This window comes from Panthera leo, chromosome E1 (assembly GCF_018350215.1).
Source record: "Panthera leo isolate Ple1 chromosome E1, P.leo_Ple1_pat1.1, whole genome shotgun sequence".
In the NCBI taxonomy this organism is placed as follows: domain Eukaryota; kingdom Metazoa; phylum Chordata; class Mammalia; order Carnivora; family Felidae; genus Panthera; species Panthera leo.
In genome coordinates this window covers 59562240-59577757 of record NC_056692.1, presented here as the reverse complement: position 1 = coordinate 59577757, position 15518 = coordinate 59562240, and the positions used below count along the sequence as shown (strand labels likewise).

Sequence of the window (15518 nt, the reverse complement as noted above, 5' to 3'; positions counted from 1 at the left end):
TGACAGCAGAAAACAGGCCAGGAGCCGCCCAGGCCAAGCGAGGGGATCACCGTGGCAGCCTGCCCACACTCTCCCGATGACACACGGGGACGGCCGCCAGGTTTCACTTCCTCGGCACCGCGGCTGAGCTCACGCACGAGGAATGCAAGAGTGAGGGGGCAGGGCACGGCCTCTGCTCCACTCTGCCGCGAAGGGGCGGGTGGCCAGGACACCGGGCCTGGTCACACAGGTGCCGCGGTCTCAACCGGAGGCGATGGCAAAGGCAGAAGTGTCCTTGCGGCCCCACACAGATGCCCGCTCCCCGGCCTGAAGGCGGGCCTCTCGGCCAACAGTCACCCACCTGCCTTCACGTCACTGGATCTCCGCAAAGCCTGGCAGCCGTAGACCAGCCAGGACCACCTTGCAGGCCTGGCATGGGGTTCCTCCACCGCCCCCCTCGGCACCCTCTACACCGGCCCCACCACCGGCTCCCTAACCAGGCCCTGGGTGGGGGTGGGGGTGGGGGTGGGGCAGAGCCGATGGAGGCGGGGGCAGCAGGGCCTTCTATCGGTCATCACAAGGGGGCGACTCGGGACTGACGCTGGACACCTTTTCTCAGAAGTGACGGAGTAACTGTCTTCACGGCTCTTCTGCAGGGAGCGCAGATCCCGGCACCCAACCCCTCCAGCAGGGGCCCCCCGCCTCCTTTGCGAGGAGAGGGAATTAACCCACCTGGGGCGCTGAAAACAGGAGCGAGGCCGGGGACACCCTACCCTGCCCACCGTCTTTGGGCCGCGGGCAGCCAGGGCCACGCGCTGCCGGCCTCACATTGGCCCCACGACCCTACACTCCAGGACCGCCCCCCCACCCCCACCCCGGCCAGGACACCATGCCACAACGTGAGCAACATCCAGTGTTTTCTTCCAGCTCTGACACGTGCACTATGCAAATGAATCCCAAATGGGCTCAGACTCGATGTCGTATGTGGAGGCTGTGCGTTTACTCCTCGGGCAGATTTGGGGGCCAAGAACCACTCCCCTGACCCTTAAACAACACAGAACTCTGCGGGCCCACGTCTGTGGGGGTTTTTTCAGCAGACTCGTGCAGCACCGTAAACGTACTTTCCAATGGTCTCCTTGATGGCAATTCCCCTCCTCTGCCTTACTTTGTCCTGATGACACGGCACGTGACACACGTCCCATACAAAGCGTAACCGACCGCTCACGTGACCGGGAAGGCTTCCAGCCAACAGTAGTCTATTGGGGGGGGGGGGGTGTCAAAAGTCACACACAGATTTTCACCTGGATGGGAGGTCGGCGCCCCTAAGCTCCCCGACATTCAAGCATCGACTGTAGTTAGCATCAGTATTCTTCCGCTTATCTGCCGGTTCAGCCAATTATTTATCTCCAAACAGCCTCCAGTTACCAGGTGGCCTGCCAGGGTCTCTGCAAGGGGGTCCTGGACACCCCACAAGATACACACAGTGAAAGGGTGAGAGAGAGGAGGGGTCTCTGCCAGACACACTCACAAGTGAGGGGTGAACCCAGGGCATGATGGGAAGTCACCCCCTTGCCAGGACAGCCCAAAGCTGGCCGCTCCTGCCGGCCCTGGGGTCGCAGCCATCCGGGCCTAACCGAACCCCCAGCTCAGGGCCGCCCTACCCTGACCCCGGGGACACGGCCACGCATTTCCACAAGAGCAGTCAGGAGGGGAGCCGCGGTGCACAGGCGGCTGTCGCAGGACCCCACCAAGCCGAGCGCGCTGGGAGCCTTCCTGCCCGGATGCCCCGGGACACTCCCAGCCTCCGGCACACTGGTGGGCACTTAGATTTACTCTGCGGTCACAGTCTGCCTGGCCAGTGAGGAGAATGGGCAGTGGGACACCCTTGGGAACGAGGCGGGGTAACGAGGAGAGGAGTCAACACGTTTCTAGAAGGGAGTTCTGCCCAAGGACTTTGCCCCAGCCTGCTCCCGTGCCCGTGCCCGGGTCTGCTGCTCAGCGGCTCAGGAATCCTGATTACTCCCTAGTTCTGGCTCCAGCGATGGCCCCCCTCCAGCACCTTCCTGGCAGGGCCGTCACAGAGAGCAAAGTCCCTCTGCTGACAGAGGGAAGTGACAAGCCTCTGCTTCCCCTCCAGCCCCTCGTGTGCGTTAAAGGAAGGACAGGCGGGCACACAGGCACGTGCTGAGTGGCCAAGCCAGGCCACCTTTCCCGCTACACAGTTGACACCTGCGAGGACGAGACGGCACAGGGACCCCCCTGGCCTTCCACCCCCGCATCCTGCGCCCTCAGCTGACTGACCCGTGAGTGCCAGTGCCCGTTTTGCAGACGCACGGGGAGAGGCTGAGGGAGTTAAGCGCCTGCCCACCAGCTCCGGCCACACAGCCGAGCTCACCCCTCGCTGCACACGGGCCTCGGTGCTGTCCCGATGCCCGTCAAGCTGGACCAGCTGCTCCCTCGAGCCCGTCCAGCAACACCAGAACTAGGGGGGTGCTGAGGCGACACACACCTGCGGGAGGGCTGATGCCAGGGGGCCTGCCCCCCCTGCCAACCCGGGATACACGACGTCCAGCCACCGAGGGGCCCGGTGCCTGCTGCCCTGCCACTTGCACTGCCCTCCCCCTCGGGGGGAGGCGGGGGCAAGGCCTACCCGCTGCAGCCCCCACAGAGAGCACTGATACACTGGCGCCCTGGACGGAGGGCCCGGCTCATGCGCGAGGGGCAGGGGATGGGGGGTGGGAAGGACCATCAGGCCAAGCCAGGAAGCTTGGCTTCTCAGGGCAGCTCTGCTTGACTCCCGCCTGGGGGTGGGGGCAGGTGGAAGGTTTCCCCTCTAAAGATGGGGACATCTATCCTGGGGACCCTTTTTGAAGGAATAAACCAACTTGGGGAGTTCAGTGAGTGCTGGGGGGCTTCCTGGAGGAGGCAAATCTTGAGCTGGATCTCACTAGGTTACAACCAGAGAGAAAATAAGAACGTGTTCATGCTTGTTCAGAAAATGACTGCATACAAGGAAGCTTCCAGAACAAAACAGCTCATGGGGGGATGGTGGGAGAGTGAAGGCCAGCAGGGGAAGCAGAAAAAGCCCCCTTGGGAACAGGGACAAGCCACACAGCACTCCACACAGACCAATTACACTTTAACAGCACCGGGCTCCCCTTCCCACACCCCCATGGGCCACGACCCCCCCCCTCCCCCCGCCGACAGCCCACCAGCTCCCCTCAGGCCACACCCCGCCACCACGGCACTCATGGCCTCTGCCCCACAGCTGCCAGCAGAAACGAGGGCCACACGGGGCCACGGAGAGGCCGAGCTGGCCACAGCCCCCCGAGGATAGAGCGCCAAAAAGCAACGTGACCTGGCAGCAGCAAACAAGGTACCAGACTGTTCTAGAATAGACGGAGCCGGAGCTCCTGACCCCCAAGGGAGGGCGGCCACAGTGGGCCTTGCCCAGGGGTCAGAGAGGCTGAGAAGCAGCTCCGTGGTGAGGCAGTCGTTCCTGCCTCCGGCAGCTCTCGGGACAGCCGCCAACTTACAATAAAGTAACAACTCGGTCTCTGCCACAGCCCCCAGAGGGGTGAGGGGCCCCGAGGCCCCAGGAGCCACTGGCACAGCAACGCAGGGACGGAAGACAACGTTCTGGCCCACTTGGTGGCCCTGGCTCGAGCCCACACGAGAACAAGGAGCCACAGGCCCCCCGCTCCCCCCTTGGGGGGGCACCACAATTTCCCTACGCCTTGACACCCCTCCCCGACCCCAGGAACCAGGCAATCCCTGCAGCAGGGTCCAAACACGGGCCCCACAGCCCGCCTTCTCCTCCCCTGTCTGAGACACACTCTCTACCCATCTCGACTTCAGCGGGCCCCCGCCACACACACCTTCCAGTGCCCACGCCCCTGCCCCCCCGCCCCGCTCGGCCCTGTGCCAACGGGACCCCGCACCCACACTGCTTTCTGTCTGCGCTTAGCACTAAGCTGCAACCCACGCTCCCGCCGACCACTTCCGTGACGAAATCACAGCGTGCTCCCGTGGAAATCTTAGTGTCGTAATCACGACTGCCGTTTGATTGAGGGTGGACAGAAAACCATCGCGAGCCCACAGTACGACCCGCCTGGAAACCCGTCACCCCGATTCAGAGAGACGGCACGCAGGACCCCTGCCACCTGTATGAGCCCACTGCACCCTGGGGTGGGGGCCCAATGGCACGTTGGTGTCCCCTAAGTCCATACATTGAAATTCCAGCCCCCAGCCCCTCAGAACGTGGCTGTCCTTGGAGACAGTCCTGACAGAAGACATCAGGTTGCACGAGGTCATCGGGGTGGGCCCTAACCCGATGGCGCCAGTGTCCTTCTCAGAAGAGATCGGACACAGACACACACAGGGGACAACTATGTGACGACACAGGCAGAACGTGGCTGTCTGGGAGCCCAGGGGAGAGGCCTCAGGAGAACCCAGCCCTGCCCGTGCCAGATCTCGGGCTCCCAGCCCCTGAGCAGTCAGGAGTAAGCGTCCCATTGAGGCTGCCCTGTGTTGGCAGGGCCGGAGCCCTCGGAGACACTGGGACAACCCCCACTCGCAGCGAGAAGGCCCAACACTGACAGCAAAACTAAGTCTGGTTCCTGCTTGCCCAGTTAGAACATTCCAAGGCCACTGACCCGTCCTCGTCCCCGGGAAGACTCTGACCGGAGTTTCACAGGGCTGGGCTCCAGTGAGAAACTACCTATGAGCAAGCAGGGATGCAGCCTTGGAATGTTCTGGAACCGCCCCCTCCCGCTGCCCTCACATAAGGTAGGATGTCCCTGCCAGGAGGCGGTCACGCTGATGGGAACACAGGCCACGCAGCACTCAGGAAGTCAGCCTCCGCCTGGGCCTGCCCACTCTGGCGCTGACCTCCTGCTACCTCAAGAACTCCCACAGCCACAACCCGCCCAGCACCTTCCATACGCTAGGAAGCACTCTACGGGCCCGTTTACTCGTTAAGGAGAAAAAACTTGCCTGAAATCTGCGGGACCCTCGAATGGAAAAACAGCCGGCTCCAGGCCTCAACAGGCCCGGGTCCAGCCCCGGCTCAGCCCCTGACCAGCTGACGGCTAGACCACACTGCTTCACCTCACAGAGGCCGCCCTGCCCGCCGGGGCCAGCCAGGGTCCCCTCGAGCAGCGGGCTGAGGGATAAGCAAGGTCAGGTGCACGGCTCTCAGCACACAGTGCCTGGCCCATGGCTGTCAAAGTTACTCACGACTACCAGCAGGCTGGAAAGCCCAGGTGGCCCACGGCCTGCCCCCCGCTGCCGAGGCAGAGCCAGAGACAGAGTGTGAGACACCTGACTTCACAGCCCCCTCCCCAGGTGGGGCCTGAAATCATGACTCCGGCTGCTGGGTTGACCCCAGCCCCCAGCAGACGGGTGCATCCAAGCCACTCCAGCCTGGGGCCAGCAAGGCCCCGGATTCCCAAGGGCAGGACAGGCCATGGCCTGAGCTCCGCTCTGGACTGCAAAAGACGAGGCTTCCATAGGAGTAGCAGAGAGAATGGAAGGAGGGACAGACAACAGGCCTCTTTCACCAGAGAGTCTCCCAGGGCAGAGAGGGCTTGACCAGCCCCATGGGAGGCTCACACGGGTGCAGAGAGGCCCTGGGTGTACTTCACCTTGGGCAGCGGCCCTTCTGCCCCAACCTCTTCTTTTATCCAACGTTTTTTTTTTTTTTTTTTTTTTTTTTTTTTTGGGACAGAGAGAGACAGAGCATGAACGGGGGAGGGGCAGAGAGAGAGGGAGACACAGAATCGGAAACAGGCTCCAGGCTCCGAGCTGTCAGCCCAGAGCCTGACGCGGGGCTCGAACTCACGGACCGCGAGATCGTGACCTGGCTGAAGTCGGACGCTTAACCGACTGCGCCACCCAGGCGCCCCTGCCAACCTCTTCTTTTAAAAGTCCCACCAGAAACGGCAAGTCCACTCTGCCTCCGTGTGTGGCCCCGGGTGATGGCTGTGCCCTGCTGGACAGTATTCTGGCTCCAGGATGGGGGGCCCCCACCCCGTTCTCACCGCCAACTCCAACATCAAAACATCGATTTGTTTCCCAGCACAAACACCTATGACATCTTGGTTACAGGTGCCCTGGTTTTGTGATCTATTACACGCGTCGTCACCTGCCACACGCCGACCCATGACTGTCCCTGGTATGGCTGGCCACAGGCAAACGTGGACGTCACATCCACAAACCATTACCAACTCAGAAGGAACAGGGGTCCTGGCTGTTGTCTGGAAACCTTCAATCAGAGAAACAAGAAGGCAACAAAGAAGGCGGGATGGGTCTCAAGGCTTGGAACGAAACACCAAAGCCTCGCTCAGGAAACACCGACACCCGATGGCCCCGGGGGAGGGGGAGGCGGAGGGGGACACCGTGACACTGGGCTGTGAGCCAGAACAAAACTCGGGAGAGCCTGACTCTGAACATGAAGCAGTTTCACGCAAACCCTACCGATTTATTTCACGCGTGTTTAACACATGACTTTCTAAAAATCGTCCAATGGTTCTAAAAAACTACCTCCGTAAGTAAATCGTTAAAATCCCAACCACAAAGAAAGCACTGCGTTCTGATCGGCGGCCTTGTTTCCTCCTGGTGGCCCTCACCGGCCCCCGGCATCTCAGTTCGGGGTGTGAGTCCGGGGACGCGCGTCCAGACACCTCCTGCGCTCCGCCCCCCACGGCAGTGCCCTCAGACGCTCATCTCGTAGCCGAAGACCTCAAGACAGGCTCCACAGACCCCAGACGGGCCCCGAAGTGGGAAGGGGTGCCTGCAGGGACCTGGGACCATCCTGGACACCGGGTGCCTGCAGAAGGACTGATCCCGCTGGGTCACAGAGCCAGGGCAGGGACGGGCCAGGTGAGCCTCCACCCTGCTGGCCTGCAGGGGCCCAGGGGCCAGACGGGGGCTCCTGCGGTGCACGTCGGCAGGAGGGGCTGGAGACAGGAGAAGGCTCCTGTGGACAGTGTGGGCACGGACCCCCTGGCCCGTCCCCAAGGTCACCTCTTAGAGACGGGCCCGGTGTGGTTCCGGGCCCCCCCTCCCCACCCAGCCCCTCTCTTCACAGGCCCGTGGCCCCCTGCTGTGGGGACCAATGCCAAGGCCCAGGATGCCGCAGGACCGACCGCTTCCCAGGCGGCACCCGGCATGCCTCGGGCCCTGAGAGAGACGGACACGTTGTGCTTGGGGCCACAGACCTGCCACAGCTTCTAGGACCCACGAGACACCGAGCTGCTGCTCCGGGAGCAGCCGGAAGGGCAGACCGGGAGGGGCGCCCCAGAACCCGGCCTGTTCCTCCAAGCGCTGTGCTCACGTGCAGGCCCCAGTCAGGGCTCCACGCCGGTCCTGAGTCAGCACACCTGGGTCTCAGGGGAAGGCTGGCCTTACTGGGGAGCATGTCACTTGGAGACAAAAGGTTCTCTCTTTAGGAGAAGCCTAGGCACCCACCTCCCCTCGGGCCACTGTCCGGAGCCACCTGTGCCCACTGGGGCGGGGCCCCTCGAGCCCCCCACCCCCATCCCGGCAACGCAGCCCAGTCAGGGCCAGGAGCGGATCAGAGCCGGGGAGGCGGGTGCTGGCTCAGTCCATGCCGTCCGTCGCCACTACGGCTGCCATCGGACGGCAGCCTGGCACCGACCGCCCCACCAAAGGCGCCCCAGTGTTGTGTGTCCGGGGGACACGGTCTGCGCTACAATGGGGACACCTGCCCCACCCTGAGGCCCAAGTAGAGGGGCCAAGAAGGCAACGCGGGCAGGCCCTGGCTCAGTACACGCAGGAGGGAGGAAAGAGGCCCGGAGCCAGCCAGGCCAGCGGCCCAGGGCGCCCCGTGCTGGACCGACGGCTCAGGTGTCCTGACTGGAAGGTGACAGCACACAGCCCATGTCCAGGGTGCCATGCCAGGCTGAACGGGGATGAGTGGGCAGCGAGGCCAGCCGGGTCCGTGGCCCCCCAGTGCCCCCCACGTCCCACGGTAACATCGCGGGGATCTCCTGAGCAGGACTGAGACCTGCAAACTCAGGAGGAGTGCGGCCCTCCTCCCCGAGCCCGGGAGGAGGGGACAAGGCCCTCTCTCTCAGCACCCAACCCTCCCACGAAAGGCAGCCTGTCCCAGGCAGCCCAGCCAGCACATCCATGCCAGGGGGGATGGCCCCGAGGGAGCGGCATCCAGAACCGCACGGCACCTGCGAGCGCCTCTCCCTGCTGATGGCACCCGAAAGCCCGGGGCCAGCGCCAGCCACCATTCCGACCTGAAGCCCCCGGCGCACAGCGGTCAGTCCCGAGAGCCAAGCCAACCTCCCGGACACAGGACGTGTGCTGGACGCCAGACCCACAGGGACAGCCCAGGCAAGACCCTCCCGAGCCAGCTCGGGACTCCACAGAACCCCAGGGCTGGGCCCCAGTGCCTCGAGGCCACCCCATTGTGTTCAGCGTCCGTGCCCCAGGCATCCAGCCAACGAGGAGCCTGTGCAGAGCCGACAGTCTCTGGGACGTGACTTAGGCACAAGAAGCTGCCACAGCCAGGCAGCTCCGAGGTCGGCACAACAGAGAAACTGCCCCTCACCAGCCGGCTACTCCAGACAGGGCGCGGGACGGTGGCAGGCCGGGACGTGCACCCCACAGCACACCAGAGAGCAGTGATGGCGGGCGCTGCCACCCCCAGAAGACACCCCCGACGGGGCACCCCCGGGAGTGCCTCTTAAGCAAACACGCCACACGCATACACACGCGTCCTCACGTTCACACACGCGCGCAGGCAAGCACGCACAAGCACACGCAAGCACACACAGCAGGCACTTCCATTGCCAGGGAAGCTGCCTATCACAGCCCAGCGGGCCTTCTCCGGCCGAGGGTCCACTGAGCTCCGTCCACGCCAGACCCCAGGCTTCCGATGGCAGCAATCACTCCAGCGTGATTGTCCAGCTGTGTGTGAGGGAAAGCGGGCCCGGGGTCAGCGGTACAAGGCTTCCCGGGGCTCCCCCGGGCACCCACCTGGAGGAGAACGTGGGACACAGCAGAGGGTAGTGGGCAGGGCCCGGGCAGCCGGGCCTCAATGGGAAAAGCCAGCCGCGGGCTCTCACCTGCCCAGGTCAGCTCCCTCCCACGAGCACCCAACACCCACCACCTTGCACCAGCCTTACCAACGGCACCAGCGGCAGCCAACCTGCCTGACTCCAGCTCCGGGAGCCCCGGGCTCACCCACCACCTTCACGAGGCAGCTGCGGCCGGGCCGGCTTCCCCACAACAGCTACACGGTGGGGACGACCAGACAGCCTCTAGTGACCGGCCGGGTCGTGTGGACCAAGGACCAGAAGCCTCAACACCATAAACAATCACATCCACGGCTTTCCTGGGAACTCGTCCTTCTCAGGCTGTCTCCCACCTTCCCACGTCCTCAGGACAAGCCACGGATGCCCCTATTCCTGGAGACGCTGCACAGCCTCTCCCCTCCAGGGTCACAAGGTCACCTGAGAGCCACGGCTGCTCCTGGCCTACCGGACCACGAGAACACCAACCTGACAGTCGCTCCCCAGAATCCCCAGGAACAGAGGCCAGCTGCTACAGAAGCCCCTTTCCCTACATCGGGTCATCAGAGGTCTCTCCCGAGAGGGCTGTAGTTGGGGCTTCATTCTGAGCACTTCGTGCTGGCCCCCGCCCCACTCTGTCCCTCACTCCAGGCAACCCCCCAGGGCTGCCCCCTTGGCCAGGTCTTGGACTCTGGGGTCTGCTGCCTGCACCCCCATCCCCTGAAGGACCCGGCCCAGTGCCTGTCGCCCTGCCCAGCCCCGAGGGTGAGTTCTCAGGGGACATCAGGAAGGCATTCTGCTGCTCTCCCCTTCAGCTTCCGTGAAATTCCCCGAGGACGCGGCTCCGGCAGAAGCTGGGCCACAGAGAAAAAGGTGAAAGTCTGTGTTGCTGGTTCTTCCAGGGAGGAGTGCGGTCTATTCTCACATTTTTAATCAGCAAGGCCAAGGACGAGTGTCCCCGCCGCTCCCGCCTCTGCCAAGGCAAACAGCACTCAGAGCTGGAGCTGAAAGGATGCAGGGCCAAAGCAAACAGCCGCGCTGCAGCGCAGGGGACACAGAGAGGGGCCACATCCCGGCCACCCTTCCGCAAGCCACCGACCCGGGAACGGGGGCAGCGCGGCCCCCAGCCGAAACAGAGGGCCAGCCGGGTCCACACAGGTGGCTCCAGCCGTGTCTCCGTGTGGGCTGCTGTCTGCCTGGCCGGCGTGCCCCCGCCGCCCCACCTGCACCGGCTCTGCTGCGGAGCCCCGAGCTCCCCAGCGACAGAACACAAAAGGGTAACACAGCACCGGCACTCGAGACTTGGCAGTCGGGCCACAGAGCCTCGGGAAGAGCACCGCCTACAACCCAACCCGCCTGGCCTGCGTTGCAGCGCGGGCCTGCTGTGAGGCCCGGAGCGGTCGCGGGGGGCACAGCCCTGCTCTCACCAAAGCCGGCTGCGTCCAGCCCTGCAGATCCTGGGTCTCTCTCTGCCGCGCTTGCCCACGGGAGCTCATTAGTGAACTGAGCGACAGCACACGCCACAGACTTGCCTGTTGAATGTGCACCCCAACCCTCCAGGCTGCTCCCGGGGGTTCACAGCCCTTGCCGTCATGCTGCCTGCAGAGCTCCAGGTAAATCACAGCTCCGCCTGGAAGCCGCTCGGCGGTGACTGCACGCCTCACCGCCCAGGCTGTGAGAGTTTTAGTGCGGATGATCGTGGGTTCCCCAGAGCGAAGCCAGGCCGTGCACCCCTCCCGATCCTCGCCATGGAAGTTCCTGTTTAATGGTTTCGTTGCAGAAGCAAGAAAAATAGGAAAGAGACCCTCTGCCCGGCACTTCCCTCCCCGCCCCCCCCCCCCCCTTCAAGAACGAGCACATGGTTACGGAACTAATGACTAATGACTTAATGAAGCTCCCTTCCCCGACAGCGTTTGCAGAGCAACACGACCAGAAACGTATGCCACACACTCCGTGACACCAAACACAAAACCCCAGAGGCTGTTCCTTTTCCGTGCCGAGTCCTCAGCCCTCTTCGACTCATGTTCACCAGCAGCTCCAACATGGCTCCAGAGCCGACTTACTCAATCCCGACCCGGCTTCAGCATTCCTGCCATGACCCAGCTCTAACTTGAAACCCTCCGTGAGAAGCCGCGTTACCGGACAGTCTGCCACCCTAAACCCAGCTGAAAGAAAAGGGGGCCACCTGGGAGGTCTCCCTCTGGCCGTCCAGAGCCTGAGCCAGCCTAAGGGGGAGGGCCTCACAGGCCACTGGCTAAGGAGGCACAGCCACAATTGTTAACACAATTGGGGGCCCTGCAATCCCATTTAGTGGCCGTGAACCAGCAGCCACGGCGTAAACACCTGAATCTCCCAGCCTACCACTTAACCTTCAGATACGGTTCTGAAATAAGCAGCCTCTGTAAGAGGATTGCTGTGGACGCCCGGGGCCGATTCTCCCTCTGGAGAAAATGCCCGCCTGGGACTGCACTGGGCCCTGAGCCCCTGGGAGCCTGGGTCTGTTTTACTGGGGGTGAGGGTCTAAACCGAGAAAACAGACGCTGGAGAAACAGAAACCCAAGGGCCTGTTAACCTCGACAAGGCACAAAATGACCAGGGAGGGGGCCTCCGAGGGGTCTTCCCGCGGGGCTCCGCGGACTCAGACGTGACAGCGACAGTGTGCAGAGGAGGACGCGAACCCCACTCTCCACACACATCAGAGGCAGGCGCGCCAGCCTCCTACACAATTAGTCTTCTCCTCCGCGGTTACATAAGATGATGGATTATCTGTCCACCCCTCCAACCTGCCCGCGCGCGACCTCCCACCTGGGGCCCCGTCCATCACTGCCCGAGAAGGAGTTGCGGAAGGGGAAAGCCTGTTGAGGAGAAAGTGCCCAAAGGCTTGCGTAACCTGGCTGGAGGGGCCACCACGGGGCCATCACGCCGTCCGGGGTGCAGGGCGACGCGCGGCGCGGCCCCTGGACCCCCGGCGGCCCCCGCCCCGCTCCACTCCGGTCCGAGGGGCCCCGTCCCCCGGGCGCCGGCGCGGACGCGCGCGGAAGGGGCGCGCGGGGGCGACGCAGGGCTGCCGGGGCGCGGGGCTCCTGAGCCCACCTGCGAACGAGCGGCTGGCGCCGGGTCCCCGCTGCCGCTCCGAGAAGACCCCCCAAGGGCCCAGGGGCCGCCCCGGTCGGGCCCGGGCGCGCGGACGGCGCGGGGCTCACCTTGTAGACATTTTCCGTGAGCCGGTGCATCTCCTCCGTGCGCGACAGCGACATGGTGCTGGTCCGGCGGCACCGCGGAGCGGAGCGGGGGCACGGGCGACGGCGGCGACGGAGGCGGGCGCGGCAGGAACGGGCGGGCAGCGCGCGAAGCCGGACCAGAAACGCGGCACCCCGCCGGCGGCCGCCTTTATAACCACCCAGGCCCCGCCCCCCGCAGGCTCCGCCCCCCGCACCCGGATCACCGCCCCCGGCCGCCCGCCCCCGCCCTGCCGCGCCGCTGCCAGGCAACCGGCAGGCCCCGCCCCCGCACCGCCCTTCCCATTGGTACGTTCCGGAGATGGAGGAGGAGGCGGGGCCCGCGGGCCGGCTGAGGGCAGCAATTGGCCGGTAGCGCTGTCGATCGCGGGGGAGGAGGCGGAGGCGCGGCGCGGGCCTCGGCCCTGGGAACAGCCTGGGGGCCGGGCGACAGCCGGGCTGGGGGCGGGGCGGCGTGGGCCGGTGGCGCTGGAGGCGGAGAGCGGAAGGTGGGCGAGAGCGCGTGGGGGCGGCTCCTCGCTGAGTCGCGAGTCGGGGCGGCCCCTGGGCGCCGCTCCCTGCTAGTGGCGGGGGGCGCGGGCTCGCGCAGGGCGGGGGAGAGTCCCTGGGCAGCCGGCCGCGCGGGCGGAGTGAATGATGGGGAGAGGCCGGCACGCAGCCGCACGGTCCGGCCCGGACCCGGAGTTTTGGGAGGTAAGTCTGCGAGACGGCGGAGACTCGGGCCACGGGGAGGATGGGCCCTGGGGAGGATCCTGAGACGGAAGGATACTGGGGGGGTGGTACCTAACGGGGGGGGGGTGGACTCTGGGGAGGGCGCTGGGAAGGCTGGACCTGGGGAGGGGGTGGTGCTCTGCGGGAAGACCCTGGGAGGGGAGGACCCTGGAAGGGGTGAGCATGGGGGTGGGGTGGGCCCTGAGGAAAACCCTGGGGAGGGGCACCCTGGGGCTCGGGGAGGAGAACTTGCCAGGAAGATGGTAGAGGGGGCGGATGGGGGGTGGGGAGAGGACCCTGTGGAGAGGACGGCGGGGGACCCCCAGGGAAGGAGAGGACCCTGTGATGGCAGACGACCCTTGCTGGGGGCAGTTTCTTTGGGGAGGGAGGACCCTGTGGGTGGAGGAGAGCCTTCCTTGAAGGATCAAGGGGCCAGAGCTGCCTGGTTTTCCAGGGAGGTTCCACGGGGGAAGCTGACCAAGCTGGCACACAGGGATCCCAGTACAGTTCCTTTGAAAAAATATTTATATAAATTAGAGTTGCATTTGGAGGAATTATTTGCTTTACGTTGTGAAACACCAGATCTGAGTGTTTCCTTATAACAAAGCCCTGACATTGTGCCAGCATCCCATCCAGGATGGTCACTCATACTTTCCCTTCAAGCCCAGGTGCCCAGGGAGACATAGCCCCACAAGACATCAGTCCGACAGACCGGGACTAAGACAAGTCCCGAAGTCACAGCCAGTCTACCAGGACCCAAGTGGACCGCATTCTGCTTCGTAGGATCATCCCGAAGAAAGGACAGCAACGTGCAGGACGAGGTTGCCTGCCCTCCTGTCTGCAAGCCTTCCGTCACAGGCAGATCCTTTTTGGTTGAATTTCCTTCCTGAAACCAGCTGTGGCTTCCTCTTCTTTATTTGTTGTTTGCAGAGTTTTAAAGTAGATTCCTGCGTTTATAGGTTTTGGGATTCTTTTGGTTGTAAGTGACAGAAAGCAATTCCAACCGGCTCTGACGACTGGGACATTTATCTGCTTGTGCGGCTGTGAAGTTAGGGTTGTCTCCTTCCCCTTCTTTCTCTTTCCTTCCCGGCCACCATGGTGTGGTGCACGCTTGCATCCCGCCGGCCCTAGGACCAGCGTCTGTTGAACTGACCGGGGTCAGGGGCTGAGGTGGAGCTGGGTGGGGGCGGGGTAGAGCTGGCTGCTGCTTGCCCAAAGGGAAGTGACGTGGTTGGGGTCAGAAGAATGACAGGTGGAAGCCGGCAGGAAAACCGGGGAGGGGGTGGGGAGGGGTATAGTCTGGAGAGTCCTGGGCTGGCCGCTCCCCTCGGTCTCAAGACAGTGGAGGGAGGAGAGAGTCCTCTCCTGAGAAGCATCTGTAGTCCTAATCACCGCTCCACTCTCTGGAAGGTTCTGCCCTTGACTATCGTTCTCCTGCCCAAGGGCATGCTCCCCTTTGGTAGCAGCTGAGGTAGGGGAGCCACTCCGAGCCTGGCCTGCCTTCCAGCAGCCATCCTGGGCCTCTCCCTCTCCCTGGCAGCTGGGCAGGAGGTGAGCGGTGGGGGAGGGGCGCTGTCAGCACCCTGCCACAAGTGGAACTGAGCGAGCCTCTCGTGGAGTGTCACCCAGAAAGCGAGCGGGGCTGATGGCAGGCACAGAGTGAGACGCGGGCGAGGCTGTCCTATCAAGACCTGGAGACCTGGACCCGGCCTGGCGGCCTCTCCGAGCCACCAGACTCCAGAAAGGTCTCCAGCATAGGCGTGCTCAGTCCTTCAGCTGTGAGGAGGGGTCTTAGCCCCCCACCCCCACCCCGCCAGGAGACCACCAGTGTTCTCTGGGGGTTTTCTTACTTGTGTGGAAGCTCTTTCACGTGGTGATGGTGTCTGGGGCCGGGGCTGAGGACCAAGGGTAAGGTCCTAGGGCCTGAGTGGTGGACGAGACGAGATGGTGGGCGGGGTACTGACAGGTCAGCAGCAGCACCAGCTCCCAGGACTTAGGGGGCCACCCTTGTCTTGGCACCTCTTTCTTCTGGAAGTGTTCAGGGCCCTTTATAAACCCCACCTTGTTCCTTCTCCTTAACTCAGAGTGTGTTGGGGGCTGTGGGATCCAGCCCCTGGCCCGGGGGTTGGCACTCGGGGCAGCTGGGAAATCATCACCCCGACTTGGGGTCTGGCCCACCCCCTCCAACACCGGCCAGAGCAAGGCATTGTCACGATGGAGAAGTCCGAGAGGACCAGCGCCAGCCAAGATGGGCGGTCCCAGCACCCCCGGAACAGGGTGGTGGTCTTCCTGCACTTGGGGCAGGGCTGAGGGGCAGCTGGTGTCCCCGAGGAAGCAGGTGCACTGGCACTCTGTTTCCCTGTCACTTCTGATCGTTGGTCCTCACCTCTGCGGTCTGCGCCACCAGGGAGGCGTGTAGCCATGGGGATCTTCAGCACGTAGCTCTGAACCAGAGGGCCCTCCCCCCGCCCCAGCCCCGCACACCGGCACCGGGCCCTCGTGCATGCCGGGTGCCGGGCTGCAGTCAGAGGCGAGAACCTGA

The 15518-nt window shown here is 64.0% G+C and overlaps 1 protein-coding gene and 1 long non-coding RNA gene across 6 annotated transcripts in view; one reads left to right on the top strand and one right to left on the bottom strand.

The window, feature by feature from the left end:
• Positions 1 to 12436, bottom strand: part of BAIAP2 (BAR/IMD domain containing adaptor protein 2) — a 63137-nt gene extending 50701 nt beyond the window's left edge. For 3 of the 5 annotated variants that reach the window (XM_042914702.1, XM_042914703.1, XM_042914701.1), the window contains exon 1: positions 12230 to 12436. In XM_042914702.1, coding sequence (XP_042770636.1) covers positions 12230 to 12283 — 54 coding nt within the window. In that variant the 5' untranslated portion in view covers positions 12284 to 12436. Of the gene's footprint in view, positions 1 to 11916; positions 12008 to 12229 lie in introns of those variants that run through there. The other 2 variants (XM_042914699.1, XM_042914704.1) reach the window with 2 other exon arrangements.
• Positions 12437 to 12706: 270 nt separating this feature from the next.
• Positions 12707 to 13989, top strand: LOC122206218. The gene is made up of 2 exons (XR_006196388.1): positions 12707 to 12958; positions 13640 to 13989. It is a non-coding gene; the product is annotated as an uncharacterized LOC122206218 (long non-coding RNA).
• The last annotated feature ends 1529 nt before the right edge of the window (positions 13990 to 15518 follow it).